The sequence below is a fragment of the Ovis canadensis genome, chromosome 19 (genome assembly GCF_042477335.2).
Source record: "Ovis canadensis isolate MfBH-ARS-UI-01 breed Bighorn chromosome 19, ARS-UI_OviCan_v2, whole genome shotgun sequence".
Taxonomy (NCBI): Eukaryota; Metazoa; Chordata; class Mammalia; order Artiodactyla; family Bovidae; genus Ovis; species Ovis canadensis.
Window position 1 is genome coordinate 20,976,195 of NC_091263.1, and position 16,654 is coordinate 20,992,848.

A 16,654-nucleotide genomic window follows, 5' to 3' on the forward strand; every position below is an offset into this window, starting at 1 on the left:
AATATCATAACTAAGCTTGAACTTATGATATAAAAGGGGGAGCCCTTTGAATAGTAATTTTAACAAATATTTCCTGCCCTGAATAAATTCATCGGGCAATTATTTTTTATACATTTTAATTGAAATAGTTGATTTACAATATTGTGTTCGTTTCAGGTGTACAGCAAAGTGACCTTTTCAGATTATATTCCATTTAGGTTATGACAAGACACTGAATTCCCTGCACTACACAGTAAATCCTTGTTGCTCATCTGCTTTATGCGTGTATCTCTTAATCCCATTCTTCTAACATATCCCTTCCCCTCTGTCCTTCGGTAACCCCAAGTTTGTCTTCCAAGTCCGTTTGTTTCTGATTTGTACATATATTCATCTGTGTTATTTCTTAGATTCTACATATAAGCAATATCCGGCTTCCCAGGTGGCACTGGCGGTAAAGAACCCGCCTCCCAATGCAGGAGACCTAAGAAATGTTGGTTTGATCCCTGGGTCGGGGAAGACCCCGTGGAGGGCACCATGGCAACCCACTGCTGTATTCTTGCCCGGAGAATCCCATGGACAGAGAAGCCTGGCGGGCTGCAGTCCCTGGGGTTGCAGAGTCAGACGGAAGCGACAGCACGCACGCATGAGCAACATCAGATGGTTTACTTTCTCTGGCTTATTTTCTGTATTTAGTGACAGGAGATCCTCTGAATAATCCCTGAGAATGCCTGCCTCCTACCTCCTACCCCCTGCACATCTGACTCAAGATCTCAGACTGAATCCTGAAGAGAAACTAAGTCCCACTTGGATGCCGAAGTGCCCGAGAACATGCAGACACACTTAGAGGCACAAGCGCCTCAACTATCTGGGGCCTCATCTTATTTAAGGATCTGAGACAACGAGTCTTCGTGAACAGTAAACCAGACTCCTCTGCTGCCACAGTGAAACCACCTGCTCAGGTTCTCTGCAGACCAACGACCGGCTGCCTAACCAGACAACACAGGAAGCTCTAGAAGTGTCTTTCCAGAATCAGCTCCCATCAAGTGTATGCCTGCCCCCTCACTCTACAAGCAAATCCTCCCACTTGTCTCTCGGCTCTCAAAGTAAATGTCACAGGACAAGTATGAATTCCTAATGGTGGTGAACTTTAAAGATAATATGGAAAACAGCTCCCCAAAGAAGCTGATCCTGGGCTGAAGGGGAGCCATCTGAGCTGGGGCAACCTGCCCCCAGGACCCTCCATTTCTGCAGTTACTTACCTTTGAATTCGTCTCCATGTGGTATTTGGCACAAGCTCGAAGCTGAGTCACCCAGAACTGTTTTTCTTTTGCATCAGCAGCTGAAATAGAGAAACAAAGGCTTGTAGCAATTGAGCCAAAACACATCCAACCTGTTTCTACACACACCTGAGGGCTTGGGGGCCTGGAGATGAAGGAAGGCAAGGCACACACAGATTGTACTCATGGCAAAAAACAGCAGACACCAAGTCTTAACCAAAAATCTCCCCCTCTCTTTTTAAATAAACTTCTACAGTTCTATTGAGAAACTTAAAGGCATTTTCAGAATTTCATTTTCCTGGATGGAATTCACTGAGCCTATCTATACAGATCAATTTCTCCAAAAGGAATCAGTACATTACCCTGGGAGTTGGTGATGGACAGGGAAGCCTGGCCTCTAACAGTCAGACACAACTGAGCAATTGAACTGAGTTGAATCAGTACACCTATATTATTTTTACAAAAATTTCTAAGGTGGTCCAGTGGCTAGGACTCCAGGCTCCCAATGCTGGGGTTCAATCGCTGGTCAGGGAACTAGATCCCCCATGCCTCAACTAAGACCCAACACAGTTAAATAAACAAATAGATATTTTTAAATTTCTAACAGATCTTTAAACAGCTTTACTGAGATAGAATTTACATACGTAAAATTCACCTGTTTTTAGTATGGAGTGATTTTGAGTATTAACATATTTACAGAATAGTACAACTGTGACCGTAATCTTGGTTTAAAATATTTTCAGGATCCCTCAAAGAATCCTGTTCCCATCATCAGTCTTTTCCCATTTCTCTCCTCTCACCCCCTCTCCCATCCCTAGGAAACTGCTAATCTGCTGTCTCAGAGATCTGCCTATTCTAGACATTCCATATGAATGGTATCATGCATATGTGGGTTTTTGTGACTGCCTTATTTTACTTAGCTTAACGTTTTTTGAGGTTCATCCACACTGTAGCATTTCTATTACCCTAACATATTTTTTTAAATGTCCCTTTTCAACTGCTGCTAAGTCGCTTCAGTCATGTCCAACTGTGTGCAACCCCACAGACGGCAGCCCACTAGGCTCTGCCATCCCTGGGATTCTCCAGGCATTTTCAACTAATAAACAACAAACTCAGAAATTTCAAGCGGAAGAAAAATGAATAAGATTTCTTGTCATTAGAAGAGGGTAAGAGGTGGAATTTGCTTTTTGGTGGGGCATGTCTAAGTGGCTGCAAAGATGCCCTGTTAAAACATCTTAACCTGGGACTTCCCGGGTGGTCCAGTGGCTAAGACTCTGTGCTCGCAATGCAGGGGGCCTAAACTCAATCCCCGGGTCAGGGGACTAGACCCCCCTTGCCACAACTAAGAGCTGGCACAGTCAAATTAAAAAAAAAATACCTTTAACCCATACATCTATGGTCAAATAATCTATGACAAAGAAGGCAAGTCTACATTAAAGTTAGAAAGAGTTTCTTCAACAAATGGTGCCGGGAAAACCAGACAATTACCTGTAAAAAAATGAAATGAGACCATTCTTTTAACACCATACACAAAGATAAGCTCAAAATGGGTTAAAGACCTAAATGGGAGACTGGAGACGATAAAACTTCTAGAGGAAAACAGAAGCAGTACACTCTCTGATACAAATCACAGCAAGACCTTTTTGCTCCCAGAATAATGGAAATAAAAACAAAAATAAATGGGACTTACTTAAACTCACAAGGTTTGCACAGTAAAGGAAACACTAAACAAAATGAAAAGTGGGTAGGTGCGCGTGTTCAGTCACCCAGTCATGTCTCTCTTCGACCCGTGGACTGTAGCCCACCAGGCTCCTCTGTCTGTGGGATTTTCCAGGCAAGAATACTGGAGTGGGTTGCCATTTCCTACTCCAGGAGATCTTTCTGACCAGGAATCGAACCTGCTTCTCTTGTTCCTCCTACACTGGCTGGTGGATTTACCACTGAGCCACTTGGGAAGCCCAGTAATGAAAAGACAACCCCCGCCCCCCACACACACACACAAACACCTTGCTTCATTATATAGTGGGACACCTGATACAGTCCTAGGACAAGTGCTTAAGGGAGGCTTCCCTGAAGAAGAAACCCCCAAATTCCCTCTTAAACCATGTTAATAATGTATTCTGAAATGCTTAACAACAATTTGGCCAGTTTTTAACCTACTGTGCAGAAGTATTTTTTACTTCTTTAAAAAGCAGCAGAAAAGACCAAACATGATTGATTTTAATGCTGCCGCCACACGTGGCCAATAGGAAGATCAGAGTGCAGTGACTCAGGGCCCCTCTGTTATCTACTGAAGTTGTACTGTGGAGTTATCAGCCTTTGCAAAATAAGCATTCAGCTGAATTATCATTTTAATATGTGTTCTCAAGGGTTACTATGATTGGACAGAACAAGGTACCAAATCAGAGACCCTCAATTGTCCCCTAGAGAGACTTAAGGACAAGTCAACTGCATCATCACAATCTTCCATCTACAACCCCATCTCTCAAATATACAAACTCATTTTCTTAAAAGACCATGGATACATAACAGGGTCTCATAAAATTCAAATTAATTTAATTGCATAACTCACTGCATACATATTTTAAAAGAATACTGCATAAATGTTGAAAACATTTTCTATGCAGAAAACAGAATGATTCCCCTATAAGTCTATACTTTTTACAAAAATGAACCTCAGTGTCATTTGTCAGCTTCAGGTAAAGAAATCTGGAAGTGTAGACCCGGTGAACCTCAACTCTAAAGAAAGAAGGATTTTTGCAAAAACTAGAGTCATTTTCCTCAGAAACATTGCTGGTTTGTGGCAGTACCCAAAGGCTCTGCCCCAGAAACATTCCTCAAAGCTGTGCATCTATTAACATCAAGATTCATCTCTATGAAATGAGAAAATCGATGCCCAGATCCTTGGGGGATGGACTAAGGACCAGCCAGAAAGCAGCAGAAATGTATCCTGCATTTGCTATAGTGGATAACTTCAAGCTAAATTTAGCCCTTATGATTAGTTCATGCAGATAATAAAACTTTGATGTTTGCTATTAAAACTATCCTAAAAAAAAAAAAGTTTGGGGCTTGATAATCTAGAGAATAATAACTAAAAGGCAAAAAGATGTCTCCATTGGCAAACTGGTTAGACTGTTCTTCTGTAAGGATTGTGTCATTTCTATAAACCCTGACAGCCCTGGGTTGGGGGGAGGGAAAGCGATTAAGTTTTTCACCTGCGATTGTTTCCGCTTTGACAGTTTATTAACCAATAAACAGCAACGCGAAACCAAGGACCATATAAATGCGGGACATGCACTGCGTGAATCTCCAAAGAAAACATGACTCTTCTCATGGTTCCCCAAAACTGAAAAACTTTCTTCAACTAAAGGCATTTTTATTTCACAAGTTTGGGGGATTTTTTTTAACAGATCCTGAGATATGACTTGTATACAAGATAATAAAGGAACCTGAGGGAATTCTCTGGTGGTCCAGTGATTAGGACTCTGAGCTTTCACTGCCAAAGGCCTGGGTTCAATCCCTAGTCGGGGAACTAATACCCTACAAGCCTTGTGGCTTGATCAAAAGTTGTTGTTCAGTTGCTAAGTCATGTCTGACTCACTGCAGCAACTCACAGACTGCAGCACACCAGGCTTCCCTGTCCTTCACTATATCCCAGAGTTTGCTCAAATTCATGTCCATCGAGTCAGTGATACTATCTAATCATCTCATCCTCTGTCACCACCTTCTCCTCCTGCCCTCAATCTTTCCCAACATCAGGGTCTTTTCCAATGAGTCAGCTCTTTGCATCAGGTGGCCAACGTATTGGAGCTTCAGCATCAGTCCTTCCAACGAATATTCGAGGCTGATTTCCTTTAGGATTGACTGTTGTGATCTCACTGCTGTCCAACAGTCTTCTCCAGTCAAAAGTAAATAAAGTACAAATATAATAAAGGAACCACAGCTTAGCCTATCCCTTGGTAGCAAAGCCTAGAGGAAAGTCAGCAAACACTGGGCTCTGAGCTGGGGAATCTAAGCCCTCAGTCTGGTTTTGCAAAGGCCGACCCACTACTGCCAGCCCCCAGGTCCAGCACAAAGAATGAGGGGCCCTTTCTTTGTACTCAGCCTTCCCTTAAATAAATACGTGAAAAGGCATGGGTTTCCCCAGTGGCTCTGCGGTTAAGAATCTACCTGCAATGCAAGAGATGTGGGTTTGATCCCTGGGTCAGGAAGATCCCCTGGAGGAAGAAATGGCAACCCACTCCAGTATTCTTGCCTGGGAAATTCCATGGACAGAGGAGCCTAGCCGGCTATATAGTCCATGAGGTTGCAAAAAAGTCAGACATGACCGAATGGCTGAGCACACACAAGAGGTGTGATCACCAACCACCTCCCAGCACTTAACAGACACTTCTTTCCTCAGACCTGAACAGCACTGACTCTGTGTGTGCACGTACATGTGACCAAATGTGCATCTGGGGGTCGGTTGTTATTTTATGAGAAGACGACTATTTTTCTGGCAATGCTCCTGTGACAGAATGCTGGTAGAATGGTCTAGCAATCAAATCACATCACTGCAGACAAGTGTGCCCCATCTGAAAATCTGTGCAGTGGGTATTCCTTGGTGGGGGTGGTGGCTAGTTCTTCCGTGTGTGTGTGTGTGTGTTTGCTCAGTCGCTTCAGTCGTGTCCGACTCGTTGTGACCCTATGGACTGTAGCCCACCAGGCTCCTCTGTCAATGGGATTCTCCAGGCAAGAGTACTGGAGTGGGTTGCCATACCCTCCCTCCAGGGGATCTTTCCAACCCAGGAATCAAACCCATGCCTCCTGCATCTCTTGCATTGCAGGCAAATTCTTTACTGCTGAGCCCCTGGGGAAGGCCCAGTTAGCACCTCCAGTTGTGGCCAAATGCTGGGCTCCTGGCTTTCAAGAAGCAAAGAGAAGGGGAGACAGTAGACAACAGGAAATAACACCAGTTGGCTTTCAACCAGGCTCTAGGGCCACAGAGGGTTAAATAAAGTACAAGCAGGGCAAATTCTCTGGTGGCCCAGTGGTTACGACCCAGCGTTACCACTGCTGAGGGTCTGGGTTCAATCCCTGGTCGGGGAACTAACATCCCATGAGTTGCTTGATGCAGCCCCCAAAATAAAGTACAAGTGAAGGGGCCTTTACTAACAGCTGGTTCTAGAGAAACTGAGGGCACCATGACCCTTTTCTAAAAAAATAAAAGATTTGTTATTTTTTCATACATTTTTTTGATGTGGACCATTTTTAAAGTCTTTATTGAATGTGTTACCATACTGCTTCTGTTTCATGTTTTGGCTTTTTGGCTGCAAGGCCTGAGGGATCCCAGCTTCCCCAGCCAGAGATCAAACCGCACCACCTGCATTGCAAGGCAAAGTCTTGGCCACTGGACCACCAGAAAGGTCCCCACCATGATCCCTAAAAGACTTGTTTGGACTTCGTGGCGATCCACTGGTTAGGCCACCATGCTTCCATTGCAGGGGCACGGGTTCCATCCCTGGTCCTGGAAGATCCCACATGTCACGCAGTGCAGCCACACACACACACAAAAAAAACAGAAAGGCGGGGAAAGGCTTCTTTTATCTTTAGAGCACAGCCTCATGGGCACTGAAGAGTCACTATATAAGGTACAAGCAAATATATACTGAGCTAATATGAAAAATCCGCTGAAGTCCTAAGGTTCAGCCAGCTTTGCGATCACTCACCTTGCATTTGTCCTTAATTCCTTGGTTAATGTGGACAAATACTTCCTAATCTCAGCTCCTCCCCCCACCTCAAGAGGAGGACAGGCAGTGTCTGTCACCAGAGTCCTCAAATACGGCAAACTATTAAAGGTGATTTTTAAAAAACTGAAAAACCAGACCGCCATCACCATGTTACCTGTGAATCCAAGAGGCCCGTCTGCAAACTTCCCAGGGGGTGAACATACCTCTCAGTTTGTACATCTCCCCGTTGGCAGCGTACACGACCAGCATGTGGGGTGCTTCGTCACTCAGGGACACAATGGCGCCGGAAAGAGACAGGGCTCCTCGAGGCTTCTGGTGCTTGCTCTGCTCGTTCACAAAATACTGCAGGATGCCAGCCTCGAAATCCAGCACAAAGTACCTGGGCGGAGAGATCACAGGGTGTCGGTTTTCTCTCCAAGCAAGGATTCTGTTCCTCTTCTTCTTTATGTTGACATCAAGGGTCCCAATCCAGGATGCTGGGAACTAAAAGTCCCTGCCAGACACCCACACAAGCCAACCCTGGGGAGTGAAAGAGAGTCTGATTCTTAAGTCAGAATGGAGCTCATCGTGGCTCCTGAACAAAGGCCAGGCCCATTCGGGATATGGTACGATGCCCACAGATACACGTGAGCCTCAGGATGGTAAAGAAGAGCAAGGCACTGGGATACAGAATCTGGTAACAGGTTGGACGTGATTTCGCGGGAACACCTGAAATTCACACCCCGGAAGTAGCAAGCTGGGCTGGACTCCGGGGCAGCCTGGGCGCTGTATGGGGCCTGAGCCCCAGGGCTGGTCCAACCAGGAACTAGAGGTGCTCACAAAGCTCTCTAACTTCCAGCGGGTCCTTCCACAGAACACTTTTCACACAACAGGGCAAGAATCCCCTCCGCTCTGGGAGGCCACAATGCCACAGGAATCTATAACCACGGGAAAAACTGAGCAACTGCTAGTTGTCTGAATGGCTAAAACAAATCTTGGGAGCTGAGTACCTGGCCTATCAACACTCACAATCTATCAGCAGAAAGTAGTCCAAACAACTTGCCCTTCTCCACAAGCTGTCTTCATCAGAGACCCACACTCCCCCTGGAGCCCAGAGGCTCAGCATAGCCCCTGCCGGCTTTCCCCGCCTCCCACTGTCTGCTCCACCCACACAGGATTATCCAATTTAATGTCTGGTTTTGGCCCTCTCCCCCGACTCTACCCTATCCCGAGACAGACAGTGCCTCTCACCTCACTGACAGTATTTATTCAGTGAATCAATGAAGGGGGAAGACTACCAGATTCCAGTTTTCAATCCATGCACCCAAGCAGCTGGGTCACCACTGGGAACTCGCACAGGCAGCTGAAAATATGTCCCATATTTGAGGGTTACACAGTGATGCCTGCAAGTCAGATACCAAGCACACAGACAACTCAGCCAGTTTGGAATCTGCAGGCACTCGCAGTCCATTAACATGTAACCGCGGTTCTTAACACAGAAACGTATTGTTCTTCTATGGTGATCCCTTTTTCAAATGGCTACTGAGTTGCTAGGACATAAATGCACATGAAGCTGTTTGCAGATGACTGCTTTAATAAATGAAACCGCAGGGCATTTTCTTAACCTCTAAGCACCACAACCACATCCGAGGTCAGGGGCGGCAGCCGAGAGTGCCAGGCTGCGACAGCAAAGGAGCAGCTGAGAGGATCTACCCCGCCCGAGGCCAGGGGCGGCAGCCCGGAGGAGCAACCCCACACCCAAGGAGCGGTGGCTGCGCGGGTGCCAGAGGGCCTAGAGGTCGGGAGGGGCGGCGGTGAGGAGATATCCCTCCTCCAAGGTAAGGAGCAGCGGCTGCGCTTTGCTGGAGCAGCCGTGAAGAGATACCCCACGCCCAAGGTAAGAGAAACCCAAGTAAGATGGCAGGTGTTGCAAGAGGGCATCAGAGGGCAGACACACTGAAACCATACTCACAGAAAACTAGCCAGTCTAATCACACTAGGACCACAGCCCTGTCTAACTCAATGAAACCAAGCCATGCCTATGGGGCAACCCAAGATGAGCGGGCACGGTGGAGAGAGCTGACACAATGTGGTCCACTGGAGAAGGGAAAAGCAAACCACTTCAGTATTCTTGCCTTGAGAACCCCATGAACAGTATGAAAAGGCAAAATGATAGGATACTGAAAGAGGAACTCCCCAGGTCGGCAGGTGCCCAATATGCTACTGGGACAGCGGATGAGATGGCTGGATGGCATCACTGACTCGATGGACATGAGTCTGAGTGAACTCCGGGAGTTGGTGATGGACTGGGAGGCCGGGCGTGCTGCGATTCATGGGGTCGCAGAGAGTCGGACACGACTGAGCGACTGAACTGACTGAAGCACCACAAACTAAGAAAGTTTACCAACTGCCACCCTGATTCTCTCAGTATCCAACAGACAGCCATCACTATCCCTCAGTTTTCAGGTGCTGGGGCTCAAAGAAACTCCAAATCCAAGTCCTGCTTGTCTGTGTCCACATCCACACCGGGTTCAGTCCAGCTGGCAAACTCTCTTCTGAGCCTCCCACAAGTCCTCCTTCACCCCCTGCTCCGGGTCACCTCTCCTTACCCACTAAGATGCTTCATTCTCCAAACCTTCGGGCTCCAAGAGAGCAAGCGCAGCTGGAAGTCCCCCCGCCTGCCCGCAGAGTTGCCACTGCATTCCCAGCCCACAGGGCAGGCACACCCGACAACCCAGGTCTCAACCCTCCAGAACGCCAGTTCCTCCAAGAAATCTTCCACTTTTAATTATTTGTAACATTCCAAACGTCCTGGCCAAGACTATCTTGGTTACCTCTCTCCTCCCCTCCGATCTCTATTGGGTCACAAAAATAAGGCTATACTTCTGGTCTCCACCACCACCGTGGATAAATCAAGATACAAAGATGCCGTCCAGGCCCAGCAGTAGTATCAAGTCACCTGGAGGCTTGTTTGAAATGTAAATCCTTGGGCCCCATCCAAGGCCGGCTGGATCAGAAACACTGGGGAAGGGGTCAAGGAGGCTTCCAGGTGACTCTGATGCAGCTCAAGTCTGAGAAGCATGGTCTAAACTAGCAGCTCATCACCAAATCCCGCCCACTTCTTCCAAGAGACATGAGACGAAAGGACAGAACATATCTCCCAGTTTTCTTTGTCGGGATGTGTGGCCATGTGAGCTGTGGCAACAGAATGTGAGCCGAAGCAAAACGCAGGACAGGCACACAACAGACAGACAGACAGACACTCACACAGGTTGGGAGGGAGACATCCTGTGGGGCCACTGGGGATTCACAATGAGTGTGCCAAGGACCCCCAGAGAGGGTAGCCTGGGCCCCTGAACCACCTCCTGGAGGAGAGCCACCTGCTAAAAAACACCCTTATCATTTCCACGAGGATGAGAAAGAGGCTTCCGCTTATCTTATGCTTCAGATCTGTGGTGGCAGTCAGCCTGGCAAACTCACCAAAAACCTTTTCAAAACGTCTATTTTCGTGTCCTCCTACTCCTCCTCTCTGTGATGCTGAAGGAAAGTTACACGGCTCAAAATAGCCTGGAGTTAACGCTCCCCTCCGGGTCCTCCCCACCACTCTATGCAAAACAAAGAACTCTCTCACCCGAAGGGGAAAAAAAATGGACGTTAAGGTTGATTACGCCCAGCTCCCAGCTGGTCCAGCCTCTGGCCGAGCTCCAGAATTCCTTGCCCCAGCTGTTTAAGAGAGAACTACTCTGAACAACCTTGGAGAAGAACAGGCCCCTTAAGACAGTAGCTTTCCACATACATGCCTCTGTATACTTCCTCTTTTCTCGGTCAGTGCAGCCGCTCACGAATCTGACTGCTGCCCCTTCTGGTCTCATTAAAGGTGATCTGTTCTTGTAAAGTGCCCGCTCCAGCTTTCCAAACCTCAGCTTCTCTAACTCCCTTACCCTACAGATGTGAAAACCAAATTCTAGCCATGAGAGAGGAGTTGCGGTGATTTCTGAGCCACCAGGGGTCACGCTGTTCAAATGCTGACCCTGCCTTCTCTTTAGGAGTCATGGTTTCAACGCGGCCTGTATTTCCTGTCACAGTGACTGCCGGTATGCAGACACAGCTCCTGGCAGGTCAGAGCGTTGACAGCAATGATCTGTAGAGTGTAGGGAAGGAACCTCGTCCTACAGCATTTTGTGTCTCCACCCCCTGCACCCCCCCCCCACCCACCCTGGCAGAAGCGCAGTGTTCCCATCTATAAACATGCCCCCTTTACACAGAGGAAAGCAGAAAAGGTAGTATACAGCCTCAACAGGCTTCAAGGAGAAGGCGTAAGCCAAGTTGCCCTCCACACCCTGACCCTCTCCATCCACCCTGTGCCCTTGTTGGAATGGAGAAAGACTCAACACCTCTTCCCTTTCTGCTCCATCCGCTCATCACCCAGGCCCATCAGCCTTTCCGGCTCCCAGAGGCAGCTTCACACACTCATCTCATTCATACCAACCATATATCTGCAAAGGACATTACTAAGAAACTGAAAAAAATGAATTGAACCAAATTGGTACCCAAAAAATGAACTGAATTCTGGTGGGTTTTTTTTTTCCCCCTCAATCAGGATGACAGAATAACCCAATGAGCACACGTTATGCAGGCTACGGGAACACATGAATGATTTTTCACATTGCCTGTTTCAAAATGACATCCTAATTCCAACACCCTGCCTCAGACAAAAAACAAAAACAAAACACACATTTCCACTGCTTCCTAAAACAGTTTCAGTGAAAATTCAGGTTTGAATCAGGTGCACTAAAGAAGGTTATCAATAATTTACTTTTTTTCTAAAGACAGTTAAAAATTCGATCCTATTTGGAAGGAAATGATGGGAGAATATCCGATTAAAAATTGCAACAGACTAAACAGAAAGTGTTCTTCCAGGACCGCCTTTGAAAGCTGAGTTAGCAGCTGTCACGTGTAGGTAGGAGCTGCCCACCCAGCATTAAGAAACGCATTGCCTGGGGGTCACATCCCCTGGGAGGAAGGAAATTACATTTGGTTTCCCACAGGGTCAGAGCTCTGTCAGGCATTGCTGCATCAGAAATTTACAGCTTTCATCCTAAACGGAAAAGTTAAACGCATTTTGGGACAAGCCTTCACCAAATTAAGTGCAAACGCCAGATAAACTCCTGAAACTTTCCTAAAGGCCTTTCGTTCTGGAGAAATGAGTAGGACGAGCCTAATTCCTAGAGTGGGTTCTGTGCTAATCATCATCTCAAGCTCCAGTTTGCATCTTGACTGATGAGCAAGTGAGCCTAACTGTATAGGAAGGGAACATACTTTCGGGGCTCTGTTCACAAACCAGGGAGGGTGTGGGGGAGAGAGGAGAGGAAGAGAGGAGGCATCAAACCAACCTAGGAGACAAGCCATCAGTCCTCATCAGGCCAGGCTCAGAGTGGCAACCTAGCCCTGTTCCAAAGCTGGGACCCGCGGGGAGCGGCAGGCCCACTTCGAAAGGGCTGAGAACAAGCCACTGCTTCGGAAACGTGAGCACGTGCTTTCCCGTAGACACACCGGCATGCACAGTCACACTCACCTGCGCATGCGCACATACAAAGCAGCTGCCCTTAGGCTTAACTGCTTTCCAATCCTTGCATCGAGGAGAGGCATCTGTCAACACCTGTAGCCTTTAATTCCCACCTGCATTACTTTCACGAAGGTTCAACTTCAGGATCTGAAAGCTGAAAATCTAACATTTTTACTTTGGGAGGGGGTAGGCGTGCCAATTGCCATCAGCATCCAGTTAGCAGCAGAAAAATAAAGGGAAAGGATTGGGGTGGGGGTGGTGGGAACAGCGGGGGAAGCAGCTCATGCCAAGAGGCAGAAATCACAAGCAAACTACAAGAGGATTACAAAGCGGAAAAATTGCAGTGAAAAAAAACTCTTTTGAAGAGGAACTTCGCCAGACAGGCTGATACTGACAAAAAGCTAAGCCATTTCATCTAAACTTAAAAGTGAAAATTAAAACAAGAGGAAAGGGCTTGAGAAGGGAGGTGACTGCCCAGCCCCTGATGCCTGAGCGTACACCTTTGACACCCAGGTTCCTATTCCTAGAAGGAGTAAGGACCCCTCCCTTTCCGTGTGGGGCTCGCGCTTCCTTCCACGCCAGGCACGAGGCCTCCCCCACCTGGGCCCAGGACCCAGCTAGCGCTGGTGTTCCACCTGCTGGGATCTGCCTCACCTTCCCAGGCCCTCTGTTTGTTTCTACCTCCAACCCCACACTAATTATTGATCAAGAGAAGCTAGTCTCCAGCCCAAATATTCACACATCATGGTTCAAGAACATAGCTCAGTGACAAACTCCCATGGACCTCACCCAGACAAATTCTTTATATTCCAAAATCACTTTGTACTCTGAAAGGCATGTCCTGGAAATCTTTCACAGAATCATAATTTCTGTAGAAATCTGCATACTCGAGGCCCTCTGCCTTCTGAGAAGCTCCTGCTCAGACTCCCGGATTCCACCTGTGCCTTGTTCTGACCCTGACAACAGCAGCCTCGTTCTCCAGCTAAAGACCCTTCTCTGGTTGAGTGACTGCCTACTTGCCTCTTCTACAGATGAAAATTTCAAGTGTGCAAAGGTAAACAGCACGCTCCCGATCTTATAGAGAGGAAACTATGGCGTAGATTTTAATCAGGCAATCTAGCCGTAAGGCCCAAGGCTCAAAACCATTCAGACAGTATGTGTTGATTAAAGTACCGTTTTCACCACAAAGATGCAAAAACACAGGGTTGAAACTTACAGAAATATAAGAAAAAAATAAAACACAATCAGATTAGGAGACTTTTAGAATCCTTTTGCCCAGAGTTGGACAGATGTGTAGAAAATGAATGGGAACATAGATTCAAAACAATATATTCCCAAGGTTTGTTTTAAATGTTACAAATAATTACATACCCAAATGAAAAATACACACACAAACTTTTTAATATAAACTTTCTAAATGTGCATGGAACATTTTGCAAAATGTTGGCTAAAAACAGCATCAAAAAGTAAAAATTTTATAGGGCCAATCTTTAGACCTCACAATAACATCTGACATGTTAGAGACTTAAAAAAAAACTAGTAGTATTAGTTTTAATAATACATTATATATATCATATAACTTAATATATTCATATTAGGAAAAATATGGGTGGGTATTTTTAAACTGTTAGCATGGGGAAGGCACCAAAACAGGAGAGGCAAAACCATAAAGAAAAGTATTTACACATATTTCTAAATTTTAAACAATCCCCAGTTAAAAATAAGCCATAAATAAAACAAAAGACAACCAATAAAGCAGAGCTTTAAAAAAGAGTATTTAACTGTCTTCTTGTAAAAAGAATGTTCTTACAGTTTGGGTCAGCTATTCCCTGCTTCTGAATCAGCAGAAAAGCTAGTTTAAAATGTGGATTCCAGGCTCCCATCCCGTAGAGAATCGGAATCTTTGTGGCTGAGATCAGGAAATCAGGAATATGAATTTCAAAATTTCCCTAGTGTGCATTAGTCTCTCAGTTGTATCCAGCTCTTTGGGATTCCACGGACTATAGCCCTCCAGGCTCCTCTGTGGAACTCTCCAGGCAAGAATACTGGAGTGGGTAGCCATTCCCTTCTCCAGGGGATCTTCCCCACCCAGGGATCCAACCCAAGTCTCCTGCATTGCAGGTGAATTCTTCACCGTCTTAGCCACCAAGGAAGCCCTAGACAAGTAGAAAAAAACCAGTGCAAAATCGAGTCAGGATAAAAACCTTAAGTGTGTTATTCACACCCCTTTTTTTCCCCCTAGCCTTTCAAGCTTTTCCCCCTAATCATTCATTCAGCAAACATCTGAGCACTGTGGGCCCAGCCAACAAGGCAGAACGCATTGTTTAAATATGAGCTGACCTTATTTTATCTTTGTGTGAAGCCCTGCTCCTAAATCACAACAGCTCAGGCAGTAGGTACCTTGGCTCTGTCACTGCGGGAGTGTTTTTGAGAAAGATTTAACGAAAAATTATGTCACCGGGAATGGAGCTTCTGCACAACTGGATCATCAACTAGCATCATGTAGGTTCACCTGGGCACAGCAGCCCCAGAGACCAGGCCGAGTGGCTGCTGCCTCGTGAACCACCTCACCTGACAAAGCAGGAGTGAATTTTTAACACAAGCCTGGATGCACTGCACTTGGATCTCATGTATGATGAGATTCCATCTGCCTTGGAAGACCAGGTCATTACATTCCGGGAGCAAGAACTGAGACCTTTCTAACAAGGGTTAATACAGGCACTCCTGAACTCCTGTTCACTCAAGTTTCCAAGGCCATTGGCTAAGAACTTCAACTACTACTACTTTAAACTGTAAAATGTCAAGACCCATCTTAATGCTCACGGTTCACTTTCATTCTTGCCATGGACAACACAAGGAACTTACCTGGGAATCCTTGAGATGGGCAGAGCCTTGAATCAAGTCTTCGCTTTACACTAAAACCTTGAACATACCCATCAAATCACACTGAAGAGACTACTGGCTAAAGCCTGAGGGCAAAAGTGTGTGTGGGCAGCCTGGTGCCCACCAGGACGAAGAGAGATGGAAAGCTGGCCTATGGAGACCAGGGAAGCAGTTAGGATCAGAGTCAGGCCCCTAGGCTCAGGTTTTCTGCCCCTAAATATCCAACTGAATCCGCCTGGAGAAGGCAAGGTACCCCACTCCAGAATTCTTGCCTGGGAAATCCATGGGCAGAGGAATCTGGTGGGCTACAGTCCGTGGGGTCACATGAGTCAGACACAACTTAGCCACTAAACAACACAAATCCAGCGAAATCACACCTTAAACTCCACTGTCCCTGGATCAAAGCATCCTTTACTTTTCCCTACAGGCTACACGGCATAGAGGCAAGAGGTGTGATCTGGCAGGAAGATGGCTGGTTCGACCTGTGGTTTTCAAACATTTGCTACATCAGAATCACCTGCAAGTTTATTAAGAACACAAGTTCCTGGGCCCCTCCCACAGATTCGGGAGGTCTGGGTGGAGCCAGAGAATTCCAGCAAGCTCCCTGGTGATGGTGATGCTGCAGGTGGAACCACACTTTGAGAGCACTGGTCCTCACTCTGCGACCTTGGCCACGGCACTCATCCACTCACAGCCCCAATTCCTGCATCTGCAAAGGCAGAAAGCTGCCTCGTTCTCTTCTGAACTGTTGTTCCACCATCACTGCGCCTCAATGTCCGAGTGGGTATAAAACAAGAACTTCCCAGCGTCCACATCACTTTTCCAAATGCAGACAGTGAATCGGATCCCATGCTCATATTACTCTATATCAGCGGTTTAGTTAATTGGCAACAAAGCCGACAAGATAGAACTTAAAACAAGAGCCAGTGTTTGCTCTTTTCTTGGAGGTGCTGTGGCAATATGATTTGGCAAGGTTCTCACATGTGGTCAGCTGGACCACATTCTGTGATATGGATAGAGCACTGTGGATACATTTACTCATTCTATGGTTAAAGAAAAGAGAATTTACATAAACCCAGCTAAATTGGAAAGAATTTGGCTTTGGTTCCAAAACTAAGTCTTATTTCTAAGAATTCACTCATTTCTTAAAATATATATATAGATATATATTTTTTAATGAGTACCAAACTTGCTAGGCACTGTATGCTAAATGCTAAAAATACATAGGAGGGGACTTCCCT

At 46.3% G+C, this 16,654-nt stretch overlaps 1 protein-coding gene across 7 annotated transcripts in view; it reads right to left on the reverse strand.

Moving 5' to 3' along the window:
- Positions 1 to 16,654, reverse strand: part of OSBPL10 (oxysterol binding protein like 10) — a 322,317-nt gene that overhangs the window by 219,840 nt on the left and 85,823 nt on the right. For 6 of the 7 annotated variants that reach the window (XR_011250795.1, XR_011250794.1, XM_069561309.1 and 3 more), the window contains 2 exons: positions 7,189 to 7,364; positions 1,239 to 1,318 (listed from right to left, as the gene is read on the reverse strand). Coding sequence is in view for 5 of the 7 variants with exons in the window: in XM_069561309.1 (XP_069417410.1) it covers positions 1,239 to 1,318; positions 7,189 to 7,364 (256 nt within the window). In the remaining 2 variants the exon portion in view is untranslated. Of the gene's footprint in view, positions 1 to 1,238; positions 1,319 to 7,188; positions 7,365 to 10,444; positions 10,581 to 16,654 lie in introns of those variants that run through there. The other variant, XM_069561313.1, reaches the window with a different exon arrangement.